The sequence below is a fragment of the Phacochoerus africanus genome, chromosome 3 (genome assembly GCF_016906955.1).
Source record: "Phacochoerus africanus isolate WHEZ1 chromosome 3, ROS_Pafr_v1, whole genome shotgun sequence".
Taxonomy (NCBI): Eukaryota; Metazoa; Chordata; class Mammalia; order Artiodactyla; family Suidae; genus Phacochoerus; species Phacochoerus africanus.
In genome coordinates, this window is record NC_062546.1 from 75422906 (window position 1) to 75449011 (window position 26106).

General features: G+C 33.1%; 1 protein-coding gene across 1 annotated transcript in view; it reads left to right on the forward strand.

Annotated features, from left to right (window-relative positions):
- The window catches only part of LRP1B (LDL receptor related protein 1B), a 1901444-nt gene that overhangs the window by 1410444 nt on the left and 464894 nt on the right, over positions 1–26106 (forward strand). The window contains exons 36-37 of the mRNA XM_047772014.1: positions 20715–20849; positions 21410–21539. Of these exons, the coding sequence (XP_047627970.1) occupies positions 20715–20849; positions 21410–21539 (265 nt within the window). The remainder of the gene's footprint in view (positions 1–20714; positions 20850–21409; positions 21540–26106) is intronic.

Consider the following 26106-nt stretch of genomic DNA (forward strand, 5'->3'; position numbering starts at 1 on the left):
AATTCTGAGAAATTTTCATCTTTATTTTTCAAAATAATTTTTACTAGTTTTGCTTGTTTTAATAGAGGTCATATTCTATATGGTCCTCATGCTAGCATTCTGAAAATAGAATTCTTGGCATTTACTATTTAAATATGTATGTATCAGTGACATTGTCTGAACTCTACCTGACAAAATGTTCCCATATAATTTGTACAAGAAATATGAAAACAAATGGCTAAATCTTAAATAATTATATTTTTACAGACTGATGTCTATTGAAGTGAGACAAGATTTTAAGGTGTGATTTACTATTGTTATTAAATGAGTGCACAAGGATTATACAGTTGTTACAGCTATAGAAAAGAAATTATAGGTTTAACTGAAAGTTAAATATAAATATTTTGTTATACTTTAAAAGTTTTATCTAAAATGCAAAATGTTTCTATGACTGCATTATTCCAAAACCATAACTAAAAAATTATTTGATATACACATTACATTTTGTAAAAGGTAAAACTATGGAGACAGTGAAAGTATCTGTGGCTGGGAGGAAGGAGGGCTGTGAGAGGGGTGAGTAGGTAGAATGCAGAGAATTTTAAGGGTAGTAAAACTATTTTATATAATACTATAACAGTGGGTACCTGTCATAATACATTTGTCAAACCTGTAGAATATACAACACCAAGAGTGATCACTAATGTAAACTGTGAACTTTGGGTTATCATGATGTGTCAATGTAGTTTCCTTAATTATAAAAGATGTTCCACTCTAGTGTGGAATTTTGATGATGGGAGAGACTGTGTGTGTGTGGAGACAGGTGATAGATGGGAAATATCTGAATCTTCCACTCAATTTTACTGCAAACCTAAAACTGCATTGTCTATTTAAAAAAAAAGGATTTGATATGTTTTATAACATACGTTTATTCTAGAAGAATTACTGAATGTATATGTAAAGAAACATCACATTTTATAGAACAAATACTAAAACATTAAAAAAATAAAAACATAATTTTTTATAATTAGATATAGTAGAGTTCTGTTCATTCAGCATCTGTTTAGTGTTCTTGATTCCAGAAAACTTGTCTGTTCAGATTAGTAGAGGCTATCTACAACAAAGCACTCCTTCTGCAACTGTTTCTACTGTGTATATCTTTTAGATGAGCATTAGTTTATTCTATGTATTTTGTAATGACTGTCCTGAGACCCTAGTAGTGGTGGCAGCTTTAATTATAGAAATATTCTAAAAAGGAAAATGAATCTCAGGGATAAGAGTAAAGGCAGCATAGTTTAAACATTTTCCTCCAAGTACAAAATCACTTTCATTGACAAATTTGGAAAATCAGAATTTGAATTTATTAAGGGAAATGCTGTCTCCTCAAAATAGGATTTAAATATCACTCAAAGAAGTCCCCCTATGGCACAGCAGGTTAAGGATCTGGCATTGCCGGAGCTGAGGTGCAGGTCTCAACATTGGCAAAGGATTGATCTCTGGCCTGGGAACTTCCACATATCATGAGTGTGACCAAAATACAAAATTAAAAATAAACTGAAATATCACTCAAATGTATGTGGCAAGTATTTCAGGGGAAACTGAAACCATGAGATCATGGCTCAATTTCTTGGCATGCATTGTACTTGAAGATTTTCTGAGAGAAAAATAGCTCTTAAAATATTATTTTTACATTTACTTAAATTCAGGCATTAAGGAATGGAATACAAATTTTTCACAGAATTTAAAACTAAAATTAGATTTCAAAATGCACTAAAAATCATGGTGGAAAAATTGGGAACCATGGTCATCATCAAAAGGACTTTTGAACACTTTTTTCCTCAATGTTGAAAACCAGTTTTCATTCATGTTGGTATAGTCTACTTCTATATCTAGACATTTCATGGAGATTTCGCAAGCATGTTGTATATACCTAAAAAGTTATAATTATCTAGGCAAATACTAGTTTTTTGTTTTTGTTTTTATGTTTGGGTCACAGATGGGCATCTGAAATGGTTTCAGTTTACTGGAAAATACATCCCATCTGTAAGAGAGATTTCAGGATACCCAAGAACTGCTAATTTAAAGTCATTTAGATATTAAAGGTCTTTGCACATTTACAGTCAGACTTTAGGACGATTGAGAAATCCATTCTGGAAATTCCTCTTGTGTTTGTGTCATTTTCCTTTTGTGTGAAATAGTAGAATCCTATAAAGTGCAGACTTCACAGGCAGACCTGTGTCACAATACCTATAAATTACAAGGTTGTGATTGATAAATGATATGACCTTGCAAGCTTTAGCCTTTTTGGAATTTAGTTTTCCAACTGGTAAAATGCAGATAAGACTATGACGAGAAATAAAGAACAGATGCTGTCTACACTTTAATAAACTTCCCCATAATAGAAAGTTGTCTACTTAGAGAAAACCTTTGTAAAGCATTTTGCATATATAAACCGTGGTTTGTGAATACAGAATAATAATATCAAAATAACTCATTATGCATCAAAGAAAATATGAAACGAAATCAGAGTGGACTGGTTGGCTTTTTAATACATCTGCTTGTAGTTGGATTCCTTCCATTTGCCTTTAGGGTAGTTTTCATGCTTTGTTTCATTGTATTCATGTAACTGATCTATGTAGTCTGCTAGATTTCCAGGCAGGTTACTGTTAAAGACAATATCTCACTGGTAACATTGATTCTTATCCTATTGTGAGTTAGTATCAGATGATTCATAGGGGCCAAGATAGACTGATAAGAACTACAAAATAGCATTGCATTTGGATTGATAATATACTGAACATAAATACACTTAAGACTTTTTTTTTTTCGATCTTTGCAATAGTAATATGTTGATGACTCTTGGTATCACATCAGGTGTTCAAAATTTGAATGAACCATAATAATTACGTGGTTAAACAGAAAGATTAAATGGCATGGAACAATCAACTTGCTCTGTCATAGAAACTACATCCTATGAATATCGTCCTGCCTTTGCAATTACACATAATCATTGATACTGAAAAATGTGGTAATTTGCTGATTTAAATGCTTAACACACTTCCAGAGTTACTTCTTTTAAGAAGTTCTCCTCCATACCAATATGTTATTAACATGATGCCAGCTGTTTCAGATCACTTTCAAGTTATTTCTATTTCCATTTAATCAGAGAGTCACAAGATTTTCTGAGGTGAGATACTTTAGAGATTATCTAATCCAACTTGATTATTTTTCATATATGATAAAAAAGTTGTTTTAAAACAGCCATCACACTGACAGACTTCACAGAAACAGATGTACCTAAGGAAGTCTGTGCTAACTCTAGCTGTTTTGAGTTTTCCCCATATATGAATGAGAGCTCTCCTCTCACATGTCCCTAGCATTCAGCAACCCCACCACCCCACCCCCAGCTGATGTCAAGCAGAACAGAGACATCAGAGCAGAAAAAACTGCCCCTGCTGAGCTGGGCCCAAATTGCAAGTTCTTGAGCAACAGCGTTGCTTTCAGCATGAAATTTTGGGATGGCTTGTTACCCAGCCTTAGAAACTGGCACAGAAGCCCAGATTGTGGACAAGACTTATCCAAGAATGCACATCGGTGAGTAACAGAATTGGTGGTAGATAATGATGTTTTGGTTGTGTGTTTAATGTTTTTTCTACTTCACCATTTGTTTCCTTAGGGAAAAAAAATTGTTAGGATGTGTTGTCAAATTTTGCTTAATTTTTCATAAGCCTATTTGAAAGCAAATAGCAGGTTTTTGATTTTTTTTCCTTCTTGCTACCGTAGATTCTTCTTTGTTGTTAATGAACATAGCTTTACCTTGAAAGTAAAGGCCAAAACACTTCCCTTTTATTCTATTGCATAAAATGGCTTCATTTTGCCTGCTGCTGGTAAAAATCTGACTAAAAGGCTCTAACAAATAATCAGCAATGCACAACCTGTCCTTATATGCATGTGGTGAGAAATTAAGTGCTTAAATTTAGAAAAAAAAAACATGACTCTCCTGTGTACATTTGTGAATTCAGAATAATCAAAATAAAATACAGAAATAATCATAAGTTAACCTTGTGAAGCTTAACTTGCTTTATTTCCAGGTTATTATCAGTGCTCTGAGCATTGGAATTTTTCAACTATGATTCAAGCTAAATTGGTTTTAATGATTTCAGTCTAGGTGACTAGCAAAATAAAATAATTGTGAAAAAAGCCTACATATTCACCTGCTTAGCAAAACTACAATTTGATTCAATATTAGATAGAATAAGTGATTTATTTCTCAATAAATTTTTGCATGTTTTGCTTAGATTTAAAAATTTCTTGTTTTAGTATTTTTTTTTCTTTTCAGAAAGATAATCATCTTAATTTATTACTATTTTTGCCAGCTCTGAAAATACAAAGGGGAAAAATTGAGCTTCTAAGTGGGGGAATTGAATAACTACTTAAGGAGTTCCCATTGTGGCTCAGTGGTAACCAACCCAACTAGTATCCATGAGGATGTGGGTTCGATCCCTAGCCTTGCTCATTGGGTTAAGGATCCAGCATTGCTGCAAGCTGTGGCATATACCACAGATGTGGCTCGGATCCGTTGTGGACCTGGCTGTGTTGTAGGCCTACAACTGCAGCTCTGATTTGACCCCTAGCCTGGGAATTTCCATATGCTAAGGGTGAGGCCCTAAAAAGCCAAAAAAAATTTTTTAAATTAAAAAGAAAAACTGCTTAATATTGTTTCTTATTCTGAAAGTGCTTTCACTGTGTTAGAACAGAAACATACCACAATCTAGAAGTCCTTTTAAAGTGTTTATTAACTATACTATGAACCAAGGCTTAACAACTTTCCAGGGATATCATACAATCCTATGAGACAGCCCTTATTCTCACTTTAAGGATTTGTAACTCAGGCTTCAGAGAGGTTATATAACCTGTTCAACATCACACATCTGCTACCTTGCGGTGCTGAAATATATATCCAGTTCTCTTCTGCCTCTAAAGTTCAGTTTTCTTTCCATGTTATCATATTCCCTCTGCTAAACCATAATAAGTTTATTTAATTCCTTCATTCTTTAACTCTGAAGAGACAAGTTTATAAGATGATCTAAAGTCATTGTAAAAATGTGGGGCACAGACAGATTTTTCATGTTGCCAATAGCAAAATGGCTCTTGTATTGTGTGGGAAGTGATGGGAATTAGAACAGTGGGACATCAGGATTTAGAAGAAAACATTTCACTAAATGGAACAAATCTGATAAAGGCAAAAATGAGAGAGGAAGAAAAGGGAGAGTGAACTCTCAAAATGGAAAGTATTAAAAAATTTTCACTCATTTTCCAAATTGTTCCAGGATAATAATAGTTTTAAGGAAATAAATGAGTGCACTCACTATAAATTTGAAAGAAGGCTATTTTATTTTCGTGTCCACCCCTGCAGCCAAAACTATTTAAATGGATTCACACAATATGTATTCTTTAGTGTATTGTTTCTTTCACTTTTCATGTGATATTTTTGAGATCCATCATATTGTTGCATATGTTAGTAGTGTTTTCCTTTTTATTATTACATAATACCCCATTGTGTGAACAAATCATAGCCTGTTTATCTGTTCTTCCAGTGATGAATGTCTGTGTTTATTTCTATTTGTGGCTCATATGGATAAAGCTTTGGACTCTTTTGTACACAGCTTTTTATGGACCTGGTTTTCATTATTTAACTTTATTATGTAATCACATTTCATACATTGGGTTAAAACAATAGCAACAAAGACATATACTGTAAGATTTATAGGATGACATTTTTCATACACATCTTAAATAAGAATTTCATCATGGAATGTATTCACATTCAATTTGAGGTCCAAGGAAAGATGGCAGATCCACTTAGTCACTCACTAGATTTCCTGAAGCACTAGAGTTTCCTGTTGTAGACTCCTATCCAATTATCTACTAGTGTGTCACAGTTTTTCTTTTAAGATCTAAGAGGTTTGAAGCTCACAATAATATAGCAGGAGGAGAGGCTACACATACACACACACAACATACATATATAGAGAGAATTGTTGTATCTCTTTGATAATTGAAAACATTTCAAGTTAGCTACTTCAGAACAAGTCTTTGTCCTTGATCTATCCTTCTTAAGATGTTCTATCACATACTTTCTGAAACTATTTCATTTGTATTCTCACCAAATATAAATTTCTTAAGGAGTCTTATTTTTCTTTATCTCCCTAGGATGTATTGCAATTTTAAAATATCCGAGCTTACCTTATTATTAATTTTTATTAAATTACATCTGTATTCCTTTCTTGATAATGCAAACTGATATTAGGATTTCTTTTTCCCCATTTCATCATAGTTTGTTTTATAATATAATATTTAACCTCTCATCAGCATGAGCATGGTTTAATTGAGGTGAAAAATCAGCCCTTTCCTGAGCTGCTTTAAGACTCTATTCTTAGTAAACTTCTTCCTAATTCAGCTGAAACCAAGAATATGACTATTTCTGATATGTCCCCTCCAAAGTCCAGCTGGTATGAATGCTTTCTTTGCTTCAAGGTTTTGTGTGTTTTTTCTAAACATCTTCTCCATTTTAAAATGCAAATTTTGTGGTTAATACAGTATAGTTCAGGTAAAATTTTGCTGAATTGTTGGCACGTCTTAGTTTCCTGCATGGATAGAATACTGAGTGTCATCCAATTAAATTATATTAAATATTAGAGCTTTTTGATATATTTTATTGTAAAATCTTCTGTATTTGTTTACATAATTAAAATGAGGACTTCTTTTTGAGCTAGTGGATCACTTTTTAAACTTCTACTTTGGAAACTTTTAAATACACATAAAATAAAAAATTAGAGAGCATATAATAAACTCTTCCACTGCCCCATGCCCATCACCTGTATCAATTCATGATCAATTTGTTTCAGCTAATTCAGAGAATTTCAAGACTTCATATAACTTCATTATTGAGTTACACTAAACAATATGTGACAACTACTATATATTTTTGTGTATAGCTGTCAAACACTGTTTGTAATTTTTTTTGTTTGTTTATGATTTTTATTTTTTCCATTATAGCTGGTTTACAGTGTTCTGTCAATTTTCTACTGTACAGCAAGGTGACCTAATTACACATACATGTATACATTCTTTTTTTCTCACATTATCATTCTCCATCATAAATGACTAGACATAGTTAAGATCAACAACTTAACCCACCACCTAAATGAATTAGAAAAAGAAGAACAAACAAAACTTAAAGTCAGCAGAAGGAAGAAAATCATAAAGATCACAGAGGAAATCAATAAAATATTCAAAAAAAATAGAAAAAAATCACTACAATAATTTCAAATATTCAAAATTTCAAAAAGTGCTGACATTTGAGCTTAAATTTTGTGAAATCACATTTAGCTCATTTCACTGATTTGATATATAATGAAATTTATTATAAAATGATACCTACTGTAATTACATCCTGCCACCTGAGTTTACTGTTTTATAACAGGAGTGAATACATAGTTTCATGAATAGGACACAATACATATTTGTTCTTTGATTGAATAATCAGCTAAAATATTACTATCTATTTTAGGAAATTATATCCTATCTTCTAGGCTAATTATGTTTTACCTGACCCTTCTTTGTTCTAGATAATACTGTTATTTTAACTTTTTTTTTTACCATTCACTTGATCCTATTTGTATTACTATTAATTGAATATTATAGGTATTCAATTACCATATAATTGGAAAGCTGGAGAGACACTGTGAATCCAAGATAAAAAAAAAAAAAACAGTTTAAATCTACCGGAAAGGATGCTGCAAAAGTGAACTGTGCAATACTTTGAACTAAGTACAACTATAGATATAAACATAAGTTATTATGAAAGCAACAAGGAGGAAAATTACCTTGGCTGGAATAATCAAGACGCCTTCCTGGAGGAGGAATACGTGAGTCTAATGTCTGAATAGTTTCCTAGGTAAAGAAGTACATAAGAAATGACATGGAAAAAGACTTAAAGATGAGGAATGATATGATGGATGTGTATACAGAGAGTGAACGTTGTGCTACTAGAGTCAAGCTTGAGGTAGGCAGGTGTGCCAGATAAAACCAAAAAAGTACTCTAGGCTGAATCTTTTCCAAGAGGGAAGCATGCCCTATAACTGATAATGTAGCCAAATATAGGGGAAAACATATTAAAACTCTATATTTTCTCATATGGTTTAGAGTATTATTTTGTGCATGTTTCATACATGTACATGTTTAATGGATTTATATATGTATAATTTATACATAGTTATATATAATTTAATATATACATATAAAGAGAAAGAGAAAAAGAGAATGCTAAAATTATCTTACTCATTAGAACAATTTGCTAAATGAAATGAAAAGACGACCTACAGAATAGGAGAAAATATTTGCAGAAGAAGCAACTGACAAGGGATTAATTCCAAAATTTATAAACACCTCCTGCAGATCAATACCAAAAAAAAAAAAAATCAAAAAATGGGCAGATCTAAACAGACAATTCAACCCCATTAAAAAATGGACAGAAGATCTAAACAGAAAATTCTCCAAAGAAGACATATAAATGGCCAGAAAACACATTAAAAGATGTTCAACATCACCAATTATTAGAGAAATGCAAATCAAAACTACTATGAGCTACTACCTTACACTGACAGGAATGGCCGTCATCAAAAAGTCTAAAAACAAATGCTGGAGAGGGTGTGGAAAAAAGGGAATCCTATATGCTATTGGTGGGAATGTAAATTGGTGCAACCCCTGTGGGAAACAGTATGGAGATTCCTCAGAAAACTAAAAATAGAATTATCATTTGATCTAGCAATCCCACCCCCAGGCATCTATCCAGAGAAAACCATGACTCAAAAAGATACATGTATTCCAATGTCACTGCAGCAATACTTATAATAGCCAAGACGTGGAAACAACCTAAATGTCCATCAAAAGAAGAGTGGATAAAGAAAATGTGGTATATATGTACAATGGAATATTAGCCATTAAAAGGAAAGAAATAATGGCATTTGCAGCAACATGGATGGACCTAGAAATTATCATGCTAAGTGAAGTTAGACAGCAAGACACCAGTGTCATATGCTGTCACTTACATGTGGAATCTAAAAAATGGACATAATGAACTTCTTTGAATCTGGCTCACAGATTTTGAAAAACATGTAGTTTCCAAAGGAGACAGATTGGGGGGTGGGGGATGGGCTGGGGGTTTGGGATAGAATTGCTATAAAATTGAGTTGTGATGATCACTGTACAACTATAAATGTAATAAAATTCATTGAGTAAAGAAAAAAAAAAGGAAAAATTTGGAAACCACTGTCCTTGATCATATGGTCATAGATGGCCTTGTATGACTTACTATGGAATCTGAACTTTACATTAGGTCATAAGACACCTAGGACCATGAACAACTGTAAGTGAGAAAATCTGATTTGCATTTTAGCTAAGTTACCCTGATAGTTGTGAGAACTGTTTTAAGAAGGATAAAACTGTAGGAAGGAAAACCATTTAAGAGGCTGTTGCAATCATTCAAAAGAGAGAAGGTAAGGACATGAATGAAACTGTAGGGGTATATGCAGATCAAAAAAAAGGTGCACTCAGGACTTGGTGATTGATTGGTTGTTATGGTAAGGTAAATACCATACAAAGGAATCAAGGGTAACTCTCAATCTTTAGGTGATGAGGATGTGTTCCTGGCATCAACTGAGAGGTAGTGCAGGTAAAGGAACAGATTTAGGGCAACTCTGATAGGTTTATCTTCTGGCGTGTTGAATTTGAACTTTTTCAATGCAAGAATGCATGCAGTCTTGCTAGATTATTCATTCATTGAGTTTTTGTATCTATATAGTTCAAAGTAATTCACTGGCTTCTAAGGAGCTAACTAGAAAGATAATATGGGGGCTTTCTTTTGATGTACTCTCAATATAGGCTGAGAAACAGCTGTAACTTACTAGAAAGGGATAGGTAATGTATATGGCTACTAAGTACTTACAGGAAGATGACTGATTCTCCAGGAAAATTGAAGGAGCATTCTTGGTCATTTCAATATCCCCTAAAATACATGTAGACTTCAATAAAAAGTATTGATACCCATTTTTTAAAGCAGGAATTTGTTCACAAGTCATTGTGCTTTTTTCAGAAAGCTCAGAGCAAATTTATATACTGTGTTTTATTATCATGTTAACTATGATTCAAAACAGTAAAGTCAAACTAGAAAATCAATATAACATAAGATTCTTATATATCTCTCTGTCACCTATGAATTGTACGATATACATACACATTTAGGACAGCCATTTAAGATAGAAATTTTATTGATTTTTTAACAGTGTTAATAATAACTTTTTCCTATTCTGAAAAAAGTTATTTTTGGCCTTACCTTTAAGTGCAATAAACATTGATAAATTCAGGTAATCGTTAGAGCAAATTTTCTGTAAAATTTTAATAGTAAACTTAACTTTGCCTTTCTGAAAATATGGGATGTCACTATGCATCCAAATCAATGCTAACTTTTAATATAAATAATTCATAGATGGTGATTTTAGAAATATATAGCAGTGCTTGAGGGTTTATTTTCAGTAAATATTCTATCATTTTTGTTATTTCCTTGGATGATAATAATTTATATCTGATGTTTCTCCTTTTGCGGAGGAAATATCAAAATATTTTCTCTGGTTTTACATTCATAAAGATGAGAGTACATTAAACTAAAACCACATTAAAACTTCAAAAGCAGACACCATTGCCAAACTTTTTAGTTAGTATACTTTTCATTTCATTATCATATACTTTGTATTTTTAATTTTAATAGTTAATACCTTATTATATTTATTGTGTACTGGGCGTTAAGTGCTTTAACAAAGCATTTATTTATGAACCTTACAGCAACTCTATTATTCCCAATTTACACATTGGGAAATAAACAGAAAGATTAAGTAACTTGCCTGCACCATAGATTCTCTTAGTAGAACTGAGATCTATAACTCAGAAAGTCAGAACACAGTATGTGAGCTGTTAGTTATTGTGCTACATTCCTCTCTCCAGTTAATTCTTAAGTAAGGATTCTCCCCCAACCTCCCAGCAGGGTTGATGAGAAAAAGAAAATCCAAACATATTTGCTGGGAAATCCTCTTGTTTTTAAGGTTTTTACTCCATCTTTGTCTGATTTACTAATTTGAGGTATAACATGGAAACCAAGTATTTGAGAAACAAGATTTCTGCCTTTTCCCTATTCAAAAATAAAAGTGAAACAGAATGGCAGTGTTTTCTGAAACAGGTTGATGGTTTCCTGAAGAAATGTCTGAGTAGGTGTCCCCTGAAGATACATCTATTCAATGTGCTGTCTCAGTTTTATAGCTCAGTTTTTGGAAGTCTAAAACAGAATAAATTAAAGCAGTTTCTCCTTGGAGATGCTCTCGGTCTCTTCTAATCTGAAGATGATTAGAATATGACAGTGCATTTTGGTTCTCACATGCTACCTGAAAGTAAAAGTTAGGCACTCAAAGGCTGTGAAAACTAACTTAATGCATATGAAAACCAGCACAGTGCAATTGCTTTGAAGAGAAAAGAAACAGTCAGTGCTTAAGAAAATGCGATTCTTTTTGTTACCCTGAGAGGAAACATTTCCGAACCTGAAAATGGAATTGCTCTTATAATAAGTATGTTTAATGCAAATTCTATTCAGGACACAAAAGCTAGGCTGACATATATTTCTTATTTGATAAGAGAGTAATTTAACAGAGAATGTACATTATCTAAGGTTTCATAACATTGTACCTTAAGGGGATTAAGATATCTAAAACCTTTGAAGTCTGCAGATTTTATTTTATTTACTCACAAGATGGAGTTCTTACTGATTTGTTGTGTAGGAAAATTGCCGTTAGCGTTTGTATTGATTTGCCTTTCTCAAAATAAAAGAAACAAATGTAATTCATTAACACTTTATTATTGAATTTCTTCTAATATGGAGTATTGAGAACTGAGGTCATTGTTAACCTGCAAAATGTCTGAAGAAATGATTTCAAAGTTGGAAAAGAATATAAAGTATAATTTGATTCTTATCTGTTCCCAGGCATCTGATAATTCAGAACTGGCTGTCATCACAGATTTTGTTCAGACTATTCCTCAAATGATCTTGTTGTCCCTCCCACCTTTTGCAAAGATGATTACATTTATGAAATTGGTTATTTCTCTTAACTAGGTTTCTAAGAACTATATTGTGGATTTCTTCTAATCCAAATGCTCCCCAGTTTTCAAGGATCTGCCAAAGCCTCACTTCTTCCACAAAATCTTTCCTGATGACCTTGACTGACCTTGCTTTCCTCTCAGTTTGTATAACATCATAGTCTTCTCCAGAGGTTTCAGCTGGTGCACCATGGCACAGAGTGCTAAAAAAGAGGGAAAGTAGCAGTTGAATTAGTAGTATTAAGCCTTTCATTTATTAAACCAAAAGAAACAAAGATTATATTTTATTAATAAAGTATTTACATATAAAGAATATATATTATTAATGTTTTGCATATTACTGAATACATCATAAAATATGTACCCAAATAGAAACATTAAAAGGATTAGGGACAAAAAAGTGTAAACCACGATTTTAACGTTTTATTGCATTGCCTTGGATTTTCTTGGTTTTCCTAGTTGTTCCCTACAATGTGGATATTCAACTTAGTTGTCACTTATTTATAACAAATAATATGTTTAAAATATATGTAAATTTTATCATATTCTAAAAATTTTTTTTCTGTAGCTTCCAAAAGTGCAAGAATTGCAATAAGATGAATAACTAAGATGGAAGAAATGAGTGATAATAGAAAAATTAGGGGGAAAAATAACATGAAACTAGGAATAAAAAGCACATAAAATTCTGTATTTTTCTCACAGGTTGGCAGCAAATTTAATTTTTTCGTAGTTCTTTTTTTTTTTTTTTTTTCTGTCTTCTTGCCACTTCTTGGGCCACTCTCGCAGCATATGGAGGTTCCCAGGCTAGGGGTCGAATCGGAGCTGTAGCCGCCAGCCTACGCCAGAGCCACAGCAACGCAGGATCTGAGCCACGTCTGCAACCTACACCACAGCTCACGGCAATGCCGGGTCCTTAACCCACTGAGCAAGGCCAGGGATCGAACCCACAACCTCATGGTTCCTAGTCGGATTCGTTAACCACTGAGCCACGAAGGGAAGTCCTAATTTTTGTAGTTCTAATAACCAATGCAGGGAGAGAAATATAGTCAATTTCAGGGCTCTCAGTATCTATATAATTATTTTTAAATCAAGCAAAGAATACATACCTGCGGCATAGGACATAGACATAGTTTAATAAACCAGCTTGTTGGGATGGAGAAGGGTCAAGGCAAAGTAATCTCCCTATGAGCCACCTTGTGATTTGGCCTGATTCAGGCATAGACTGAAGAACAATGATTTCTAAAAGATCTGGTGCCAGTGGCATATCAGAATCGACTAAATAATTTTAAATTTTTTTTCAAGTTAAAGCCTTCCCTGAACTAGAGAAAAAAATCCCCAAAGCTAATATTCTTAAGGCTGTGTCGAACTCTTTCTCATTTCCCTCCTTGAAAATTCCTTTAGCCATGTGCCATTAATAGCGATGATATTATAATGGGGGTTAGGGCAGGGTGTGGTGTATTGGGAGTAGCATTTTATAATAGAGATCTCCTTCTCAAGATCTTGGACCCTGTGAAAATCAAATATTTTTCTTCTTTTCTCTATCTTTGACAGGTTAACTAGTAATTCTGAACCTGCACTCTAGCCCAGACTAAGCAATTTAAAATCTTTGAGATGTGCCTGCATCTTCAGTTTTTGTTTTGTTTTGTTTTTTGGTTTGTTTTTTTTAAACTTCCCCAAGCAATTCTAATGGGCAGCCATTTAAGAACTGCTGAGTTTAAGTGATGTAAAGGCAGGCCTGTTGCTGAGAATGGGGCAATGGTTAGAGATGGTTTCTTTTTGAAGAGTAACTAATCTGTGTGGGAATGTGTGGGAATGATCAAATGAATGTGTGGGAATGATCAAATGAATTGGGAGGGGAGGGGAGGAGCTGAGGATAAGGTGTAAACTAGGACACAATACTAAGCTGCCACTGAAAAAAAGGCCTATAGCGGGCATGGCCATGGTGATAGTAAATCTTCATGTCTCATGCATGCATGAATTTTATTGCATTGTTTGTATTTCAAATTTCTGCATGCGAGTGTGGGTAGGAGTAGAAGTACATTAAGAAAAAAACAAAAACAAAAAACAAAACTAGGTCCTGTATCTGGACTGAAATGGCACAACAGAAACAAAATACTACATTGAGACACACAATGACTAGAAAATGCAGGAAAGATATGATAAAGTCTCTTCTTTCCAACAATTAGAGAAGGTGAATTTTGAAAGAGTGAAAGATAGGGTTTGAACTGCCTTGTCATAGTTTTACAAGGAAAATCAGTTTGGAAACTATCATCTTAGCCAAACTAGAGAAATCAATGGATTGCACAGCCTTAAGACAGCCTTTGTAAGTGTAGAAATGATTTATTTCTGGGGCCTGTTAAGGTCACTGCTGATACATAGCAAAAACAAACAAACAAACAAAAAACCAAAAAAACATGGAGAATGCTTATGTTTCTGACTTTAAAATGGGAAAGATGTCTACAACCAGCTCATATGAAAGTGGTAGCAAATAATTAAATTCCAAGTAAGAGTTGGTGCTTAGAGTGGTGGGTGGGGAAATGGATATTGTTTCTTTTTTTATTTCTACAGAGTTAAAGTACAGGTTCTGTATGAGCATTGGTAGTATGAGTTTGAATTGGCTCCATCCAGCCAAATCTTACTTGTATATAACAACAAAAGCTAAACGTACAAAACATCCTGACACCTTTCTCTATGTGGTAATAAAGAGTCTATCTGTAGATAATAGTTCAATTGCCATAAATAAAACATTCTCTAGAACTCAGTCCCGAGTTTGTCAAGAAACCAGAACACAGTTTATGTAGAATTTTCCTAAAGATAACTATTGAAATTGAGCATAATTGTCTTTATTTAAGTATGGGGTAGAGTGTAATGGGTCCAACAGTATGGAAAAAAAAAATATTGGGTAGATAACTTGAGATGGTCAAATTCATATATTTCAGTACTTAAAATTTTAAACTATCTTTAAGTAATTCTTTTTTATAAATTAGTTACATATTTTAATTAATTCATTAATTTTTATTGAAGTGTAGTTGGTTTACAATATTATATTAGATTCATAGTGACAATATTTCAATAAATCAAACTCCATTTAAAGTTATTATAAAAAAATGACTATAATCCCCTGTGCTATATAATATATCCTGTTACTTATCTATTTTATACACAATAGTTTGTATCTCTAAATCCCATGGCCTATCCCGCCCTTCCTCCCTTCTCTCTCCCCACTGGTAACCACTGGTTTGATATCTATTTCTGTGAGTATATTTCCATTTTGTTATATATATTCATTTGATTTATTTTTTAGATTCCATAGATAAATGATACCATAGAGTATTTGTCTTTCTCTCTCTGACTTACTCCACTGAGTGTGCTACTCTAGTCATTTGTCCTTTATCTGACAAGATAAACACTATAAATCAGGTTGATAATCATGGTGACTAGTCACTGGAAATAAGAGCATATTTAAAATTTCTTGCATGTTCACCTGTACTAGGACGTCTTCATGGTTGAATCAGCCAGATATGAAGGGGGTGGTAGCATTCAACAGTGGTTGTAGAAAGGCTATTGTGTAGATTCTTCTTTTGGAGAAAATTGTTTGAAATATTAATTATTGTATTAAAATAAGCCCTACCTACTAAAGCTACCCTATTTCTCAGCAATTCTACCTCTTTTTATGAGCCCAAGAGAAATACACTTTTTCTGCTACAAGGACAAGAATGTTCATATCATTGTTCATAAAAGTCAGAAATTGAACACAATCTGACTATCCAAAATAGGTATTTTCACACCATGGAAAAGTGTTATACACAACAGAAAAGATGAGTGTAATAATTATAATACTGAATGAAAGAAATCAATCCAAAAGGTATATACTATATGATATCATTTATAGCAAATTCAGAAAATAAATCTATGGTGATAAAAGTCAGAATAGTGAATTCCCACTGGGGAAGAGGAAGGCTTCTAATTTGCAAAGGATACAAATGGGGGCTCTGGGATGCTAATAGTGGTCTGTATTTTGAACTGGGTGGTAGTTACATGGCTATGTTCCTTAAGAAAAAAATCATCAAGATGTACACTGATGAATTATACACTTAAATATGCATAAATTATACACGATAAAGGTATAATAAAAAGCGAAACAATTTGCCTCAGAGAGATCTAGTTCAACACATTTGTAATGCTGGTTTGAATGAAGATATAGAAAACCTATTTATCAAATTCATGAATATCACAAAAAAAGTTTCATTAAATATCATTATTTAAAAAAAAAAAATCAACAGGCAGAATCATCCCTAATGAAATTTACCAAGCTGGCATTTAATGGGATAAATGCAAAGTTCTGCCACTGGAAAAAAAAAATGTGGCTAAATAGCCACTTGTAGCATGATCTGGGAAAAATCAGTGTGTTATCCTTTTAGCCTCAAACAACAGAGCTAGTCAAAATGAGCAAAAATTACAGGGAAAAATGAAGATATTTGTAACAGCTAAAATTGGGCTATACTTTGAGATACAGTGCGCCCTTTAAGTGCAAGTGAAAAATTAAATTTTAGAACAGTTTGAAAGAGAACCTAGAAGTTATCTAAACTCTGCTTTCTCTTAGTTGTATCTGTATCTCTCTCTTTCTCCCAGATATGCTTATGTATTCATATTCATATATGAGAAAGAGAGGCCAGGAAAGACAAAGTTACCTTGTGAAAGTGTCCTGGTAAATAGTCGAACAATAAGAACCAACACTAGACTCTTTTCATTCTAGTCTACTATATTCCTAGTGTGCTGGTGATTAAAAGAGAGAAGCATAGTAACCTTATATATTGTGTTTCATGTGGTTGCTTTTTCATATTTGTATAGTGTCTTATAGAATAGTTTGAAATGCCTTTGAATTTTCTAGGATTCAACAGCCCAAGATAACATGAAATCCAGTGTGTTCACATTGGGTGATCAATAAGTGTTTGTTAATTAATCATAAGAAAATAGACCACTAAGTAAAACTGCTATTACCTTAAGTTGCAAATTTAATTTTCTAGTTTTATATAAAACACTACTTATTATCCTGTGTCTTAGGATAGTTTATTTTAAATTCAACCCTGGGAGTAAACTTCATGATTCCAAGGACTGGCTGTCATGTTTACCACCATACTCCTATGCCAATATGGATGCTTAGCACACACTGAGAATTCTATAAGAATCTGTTGAATGGAGATAATTAAAGTAAAAAAAAATGTCGTATTTTGAAATAAATGTCAGAACAGTTATAATAGTCTTTCCTTTCTATTTATATATATATTTCCATTTTGTGTCTTTAAAGTTTGTTGTAAAATTTTTATCTTCTCTTAGCCTGCTTTTGTTACTAATTAAAACATTCTTCACATTACATTAATTTTACAGATATTCCCAGATATTCAAAGACATGTTCTTATATCTTAGTGAATTTATTTCATTTAGAGTATGTAAGTGTGAACATATGTGTGAAAATAGTGGTAAGGAAAGAGGATTTGGATATAGATGAGTGATTTAATTCTTCTATCCTCTTGGGCCTCCTTAAAGCATCACTACATGATTTATTTGCCTACTAATCTCCCAATATACCTAGTAAAAGAATACAAGAAAACATCTCAGTTCCTCAGTGCTGGGATTTAGGGGACTTGACCATTTAGAGATAGCTTCAGCATTACAAATTAGTCTACTACTCACACGGTGGATATTCATGAAGTGTCTAATGCACAAGTGACTGTATTGGTAAAGGTTGGGTCAATTGCAGTCCCTACCTATGATATATCTCACATCCAATTTCGAAGAAGAAATGCAAAGATACAATTTTAGTTCAATATGATAATAAAGGTATAGTAGTATATGTGAGAAAGAATGTTTCCTGATTAAACTGGAGAAAATTTTGCAGGGTTGGCAAAGCTATTAGAGTATTAGAACAGTAAGGGTGACAGATATATTTATTTATTTTCCCTTTCCCTAATACTTGTGAAGATTGTTGTCAGTGTCTTCTTTGAACTCTTATAAAAACACGTCTTTATTATATGCTGCTCGTATTGCACTATCATGAACTGTCATTTTTATGTGTATATTTTCTGTTCTTTAGCTTATAAAGTTTCTCACAGTAAGAGTTGTGCCTTCCTGTATCCTCTCTCAACCAGTCTTTGTATAGCCCATGACATTCACTCATTTATTCACCAGATGTTTACTTTGAGCTTTTTATGTAATAGGCACTATTCTAGGTTCCAGGGAAATAAAGCAGCAACCAAAATGAAGTCCCAGCCCTCCAAGATATTATGTTTCTGTGAGACAAGATAAATAGTAAACAAACCAACCAGTCAATATATAATGTGTTTGACAGTAATCAATGCTATGGAGAAAAATAAGTTTGTAAGAGAAATGGAGCATGGCAAGGAAATCATTTCTATAAGACTGGTCAGGGAAAGTTTCCATATGATAATGAATATTTGAGCTAAGATGGAGCTGTGCAGGCAGCTTGGAGAAGAAGATTCCAAACAGAAGAAAGAGTAACATAAAGAACTTTAGACTGAACAGTATTTGGTTTGTTTTAGGAAGAGAAAAGTCTCATTACTAGAGATGGGTAAATGAGGAGGAGAGTGGATGGATGCCATCTGAAGGGGCTTGAAGGATGTGGGTAGGTCATGAAGGTCCTGAGAAGGAAATTGACTTTTACCTTGGATAAGAGGGCAAATGATGAGAAAGTTTGAGTGGAAAGGAAAGAAATAGTAATTTACCTTTTAGTAGGGTGACCCTGGACCCTCAGTAGAGAAAAGGCTTATGAGGAAAGGGGAGTCCTAAGGCAAAAGTGGAAGCTGAGCCCAAGTTAGAGGCAATTGCAACTCTCAGGCAAGAGTTAATAACGGCTTGGATTACATGGTAAGTAGAGAGCATAAGAGGTGGTGGGATGAGGGACATGATTTGAAAGAAGAATAAAAAGAGCCAAAATATTTGGTAATAGATTGAAGATGAAAGTATTTGGTGATAGATTAGATTTAAACTGTAAGGAAAAGAGATCAAGGGAAATATAAGGTTTTTCGCTCAAGAAACAAAGGATGGAAGTGCCCTCCATCATACCACCCTGGCATGGAGTTGGTGTCATATGGAAGACTGCAAGAGAAGCATGTTTCAGGTGGAAATCCAACATTTATCTTTCCTATATCAAGATTGACATTTCTACAAAAAGAGGAAATACAAATTAGGTAGTTACGTAGATGGGTCTGTTTGCATAAGAAAATCAGATTCTGTATGCTGTGTAATATTATTAAAAATAATGCTTATTTTTGATTGATTCACTCTTTCAATCATGAAAACATATCAGCTGATACTTTGATAAAGTCGCAGAAATCGAACAAGTCCTTGCTTTTTAGATATATATTTGAAAATGGTATCTCTGCTCTGATTTAAGCAATTGTGTATCTTACTTAACCATTGTTAGGATTAGACACTATTTGGAATTTTTCCCCAGATAGGTAAAAGAATTTAGACTATAGTTTATTTGAAAGAGTATCCCCAAATTTACTGATAAATGGCTTTATTATACTAATTGCCTTTTTTTTTATTTCCTTTGTCACTGTGCCAGATGGAAATTATATTGGTCTTAAAGGATTTGTTCTTCAAATGGCCATGTAGGTCACAACACAAAAACTTACTTAGTTGGTGGCAAATTTATTATTTAATGATTTGTCCCCAGTGTCTTTCTGGTGGCTGTATTTAACATCATTGATCTATAATTGCTACCCTTTATGCATATGCATGCACATATATTTCATTTATAGTCTTTAGACACATTTTTCACTCAAATATTCAAAAGGCACTGTTATTTAAAGACTCTGTGATAGTAGAGTCATTCTTCAAGTATTCCTAAACCCATCTGTACAATGAGAGCTTGAAAAAGAATGCACAGGGTGTGTAGCTGACATTTGGGAAACAAGTACCTCAAAAGGAATAATTGGATGATAAGGTATTTTTGAGGCTTTATACATCTTAAATATCCTTATGCTTAAAACAACCTTTATATATTTGACATGCGTTTGTTTCTTTCCATTCTCTACTTTTTTTTTTTTTTGCCATTTCTTGGGCCACTCCTGCGACATTCCATTCTCTATTTTGAGACTTTCTTGATTATCTCTGGTAGTAGTCCCTTTATGCACAGAGAACTCAGACCCAAGAATAATGTTAAGAGAAAAACTGCTGCCCAGAATAATATGGTTTGATATCAAGATTGCAAATTCATAGGGGATAAGTATTTATTGACTTAAAATGAATAGGGAAATGAAGAAAAAAATTAAAAGGATAAGCTAGATTATATATGCATATATTTCAAAAATGCTTTTAGAAAACCATTTAACTAGGTTTGCTCATGTTGTTTTAATATCTTTCTGACCATTTTTATTAGCAGATTTTCCTGAGGAACACATAGTCCAGCAAACCCAGAAATACTGATACAGTGTGCTCTCAATACATATGTTGATATCTTTTATAGTGTGTTGTTATTGTTTTGTTTTTTTTTTCCTTTCTTTTATCCATAGAAAATGATACCATCTACTGGACAGACATGGGCTTCAATAAAATTAGCCGAGTTAAAAGAGATCAGACTTGGAAAGAAGACATCATTACCAATGGCTTGGGAAGAGTGGAAGGGATAGCTGTTGACTGGATTGCTGGTATAATCTATGGCTTTCTCTGCTTTTGTTTCACACCTATATTGTTAGGGACTCAATCTGCTTCATAAAAATTCTGTTTCTGACTCACATAATTTTTAAAATTTTTTTGATACTTCTAGCCACAGGGGTAAATAGTCTCTTTTGCTTTTGGCTTCACTCTTTCTAATGCTTTTGAGCCTTTGGATAGTGTTTTTATGTAGAAGTAGATTATGTGGTGTTACCTTTGCCTAAATCTCCTGAAAGCTCCATGAGGTTGGTAAACAAAAGTGTTAGAAGTTCTATTTTGCCTAAAGTCAGTAGAAAATGAAAATAGAGCTCTTCTTCCGGTGAGAGAAGTTTCATTTTCTTTTTAACATATAAATGTATCATTATATGGTTTAAACCACAGATGTGTGAGATTAGGAAGTATTTGCATTTTAGCTTATTTATAGATTTCTGCTTAGGAAAAGAAAGTAAATTATTTAATAGTTACATGAATGCTCAGAAAGTTAACTTTAGCTATTACTTATAAATAAGTTTTTTCTTGCAACTATATATAAACATTTCCGTATTTCTCCTAGGTAACATATATTGGACAGATCATGGTTTCAACTTAATTGAGGTTGCCAGACTCAATGGCTCCTTCCGTTATGTAATTATTTCCCAAGGCCTGGATCAACCAAGATCTATAGCTGTGCACCCAGAGAAAGGGTAAGTTTATCATTTACATATCTTTTGGGGGGTTTTAAGTGAGCTTTCCTATGTTTCATTAAAAGAAAAATCCAGACATTGATATTAATATTCATTTTTAGTCATAATGGCTGCAACGGATCTCAAAAACATCTTACCTAAGCAGAAGAACAAAGTTTATTTTCACTTTGTCATGTATATTTTAGCACACATTTGATGGATTAACATTTATTGTACAGCTCTTTAATGTGTGTATAAATCCAAATGAGTACACCAATGTTTTTCTAGATTCTCAGCTTAGTCTGCTCTAGAACTGTTTATATATTAGTACTCAATTTTTTTGCTTAATGAATGAAATAACCATTTGATAGCCAACTTAATTCTCCAATATGTCTAAAGCTTCAATTTATATTTATATATCTATAATTGCCATATCAACATGTTCACTGGTTTTTCTTTTCTTTTTGGGATCCAGATAAGTATGTCAACCTGTCTTTTTTTAAAACATTTTTTGAAGACTAAGTTACAATGTTCTGTCAATTTGTGCTGTACAGCAAAGTGGCCCAGTTATACATACACATACATTCTTTTTCTCACATTATCCTCCATCATGTTCCATCACAAGTGATTGGACATAGTTCCCTGAGCTATACTGCAGGATCTCATTGCTTATCCATTCCAAATACAATAGTATGCATCTACCAACCCCAAACTCCCTGTCCACCCATGGCAACCATAATTCTGTTCTCCAAGTCCATAAGTTTGTTTCTTTTCTGTGGAAAGGTTCATTTGTGCCCTATATTAGATTCCAGATATAAGTGATATCATATGGTATTTGTCTTTCTCTTTCTGATTTACTTCATTTAATATGAGAGTCTCTATTTCCATCCATGTTGCTGCACATGGCATTATTTTGTTCTTTTTTATGGCTGTGTAGTATTCCATTGTGTATATATACCACATCTTCTTAATCCATTTATCTGTCAATGGACATTAAGGTTGCTTCCATGTCTTAGCTATTGTGAATAGTGCCAGAAAGAACATATGGGTGCATGTATCTTTTCAATGAGGGTTTTGTCTGGATATATGCCCAGGAGTAGGATTGCTGGTTCATATGGTAGTTCTATATTTACTTTTCTGAGGTACCTTATACTGCTGTCCATAGTGGTTATACCAATTTATATTCCCACCACCAATGTAGGGGGGTTCCTTTTTCTTCACACTCTCTCCAGCATTTGTTATTTGTAGACTTATTAATGATAGCCATGCTGACCTGTGCGAGGTGGTACCTCATTGTAGTTTTGATTTGCATTTATCTAATAATTGATGTTGAGCATTTTTTCATATGCCTGTTGGCCATCCGAATGTCTCCTTTGGAAAAATATCTATTCAGGTCTTCTGCCCATTTTTCAATTGGTTTTTCTGTTTTTTTTGCTGTTGAGTTGTGTGAGTTGTATGTATATTTTAGAGATTAAGCCCTTGTCAGTTGCATCATTTGCAGCTATTTTCTCCCATTCCTTATATTGTCTTTTTTAATATATATATAGTTTCCTTTGCTGTGCAAATCATATAAGTTTGATTAGGTCCCACTAGTTTATTTTTGATTTTATATATATTTCCTTGGGTGACTGACCTAAGAAAACATTTGTATGGTTGATGTCAGAGGAGTTTTTTCCTATGTTCTCTTCTAGGAGTTTTATGTGTCTTGTCTTAATGTTTAAATCTTTAAGTGGTTTTGACCTTATTTTTGTGTATGATGTGAAGATGTGTTCTAGTTTCACTGATTTACATGCAGCTGTCCAGTTTTCCCAGCACCACTTGCTACAGAGATTTTTTTCCCCATTTTATATTTTTGCCTCCTTTGTCAAAAATTAATTGACCATAGTTGTCTCAGTTTATTTCTGGGTTCTTTATTCTGTTCTGTTGGTCTGTATGTCTGTTTTTGTACCAGTACCCAATTACTGTAGCTGTTTAATATTGTCTGAAGTCTGGGAAAGTCATGTCTCCTGCTTTTTTTTTTCTCCTTTCAGGATTGTTTTGGCAATTCTGGGTCTTTTATGGTTCCATATAAATTTTTGGATATTTTTTCTAGTTCTGTGAAAAATGTCCTGGGTAATTTGATAAGGATTGCTGTAAGTTTGTAAATAGCTTTGGTATACGGCCATTTTAACAATATTAATCCTTCCATTCCAAGGGCATGGGACATCTTTTCATTTCTTTTATCCTCTTTAATTTCCTTGATTAATGTTTTATAGTTCTCAGCATATAAATCCTTTATATCCTTGGTCAGGTTTATGCCTAAGTATTTATTTTGCGTGTGATTTTCAAAGGTATTATATTTTTATATTCCTTTTCTAATATTTCATTGTTAGTATACAGAAATTCAACCAATATCTGAATGTTAATCTTGTATCCTGCTACTCTGGTTAATTCATTGATCAGTTTGAGTAACTTAGGTGTGGAGTCTTTAGGGTTTTCTATATATAGTATCTTGTCATCTGCATAGAGTGCCATTTCTCTTACAGCTTGTACACCTTTTATTTCTTTCATTTGTTTGATTGCTATGACTAGGACTTCCAACACTATGTTGAATAGAAATAGTGTGAGTAGGCATCCTTGTCTTGTTCCAGATTTTATTGGGAAGGCTTTCAGCTTTTCTCCATTGAGTACTATATTGGCTGTGAGTTTGTCATAAATGGTTTTATTATATTAAGGTTTGTTCCTTCTATACCCACTTTGGTAAGAGTTTTGATCCTAAATAGATGTTGGATTTTTGCCAAATGGTTTTTCTGCATCTAATGAGATGATCACATGGTTTTTAACTCTTCTTTTGTTAATGTGGTGTATGATGTTGTTTGACTTTTGTGTGCTGAATTCTGTCTTCTTGACAATTCCATTTTTCCATTTAGACACCCAAACTGTACATATGTAAAACTGAAGTGAATTCAAGATTTCGGCAAATTCTGATTTTTTTTTTCTTTAAAATAACTTTCACTATCCATCTTCATTGCCTTAACCCTATTTCAATCTGTTTTGTGTTACATAGATACCACTGTAATAACTTCCCAATTATCTCCTAACCTCACCGTAGTCCAGAATTCCTATTATGATTCTTAATTTTCAGCCTCAATCTTCTGTTGCCACCTGTTTGATATCTTAATCTCTGCTGAACTTCTTAGATTTTTTAAAATATTTCCAAATATTTCCTATTCTCCTTTTAGCCTTTGAACAGCTTCTTCTCTCTACCTGCATTGTTCTTCCTACATTCACCCTGAAAAAAATCTCTTTACCTGCATTATTCTTCCTACATTCACCTTGATAAATTTTATTTATTTTTCCTTTGGCTTTGAAATTGTATCATTCTGTTATATGACACCAAAGTACCCAATACTGTCATTTTTATAATTCTGTGCCCTAATATTTACTTATTCATCTGCTTAGTAGCACTGTTTTTTCACTGGACTGGATAACGTCTCTATTCTTTACTGAAAAATCTATGAGAAGCGCCATGTATGTTGGGTCTATTTTTCTATCCCCAGGTTTTGGGACAATGACTGATAAAGAATAAGTTTTCAACTGATAATCACTTTTCTCTTAAACAACAATGTAAAGGCAATCTTATTATAAAATTTTATATTACTCTTCATTATTTTGTTTCTTGCATTGCTATTATTATTTGACTTTAGAGGTGTTTTTTTTTAAGTAGATATTTTTATGTTAATAAAACTCCTGTGCCTTTTAGAGTGGAAAAAAGTGAAGCAATGGTGGTCATACAAGGGTGTATTAGATAAAAAAGTATAAGAAACACGTATTCAGGATTAAGTTAATCTATGTGAAATATCAAATCAACTCTAAAAATATACCTTCTTTCCTGTTAGTAATATGCTGTAAGTACTTTTTCCAATGTCATTACCTGCTTTACTTTCATGACAAATGCTAAAAAATTAAGTCATAATATCAGTACAGTGAAGAAGGTAACAAATAAGGCACACATAGGAGAGAGAAATTATACCAACAAATTTGTGACACTTCAAGCTAAAACTAAGACTATAGTATACAAATTGAAATGGCTATATTGGTTGTGAATGCTCTTGAATAAAAATACCATAATTTAACTAGAATGTGCCAAATCTGTAGGAACTTCTCTTTCTACCTTTTCAACAACCACCTTTACTAGGTTATATTTTATTTTACACTTGATGTTGTAGCCCCATTGTTAGAGAACACTTGATATATCCTCAGAGAGTATGTTTACACCTAAAGAAAGAGAAGGAGGTTTAGGATAGAAACTTTTTCTTGCTAGACTATATTGTTTCATTTAGGAAAATAAAGGTCCTAGTGTTAATCCCTTTGCTTTCCCTTAGCCAGAAATGGGTTACATGCCCATATGTTGATCAGTCAATAGCCAAAGGGAAGAGACTTTCTTGACATATTTAGACAAGTTATGCTTCATCCCTCAGGCCAGAGTAAGGTCCCAAACCAAATACTATACATTGGACATCTGAAAACACTCAGTTTCTATTACTAGGGAAGATCTTGAGATGGATTTTGAAGAGACACTGTGAGGAAGAAGAAAACTTAACTCTCT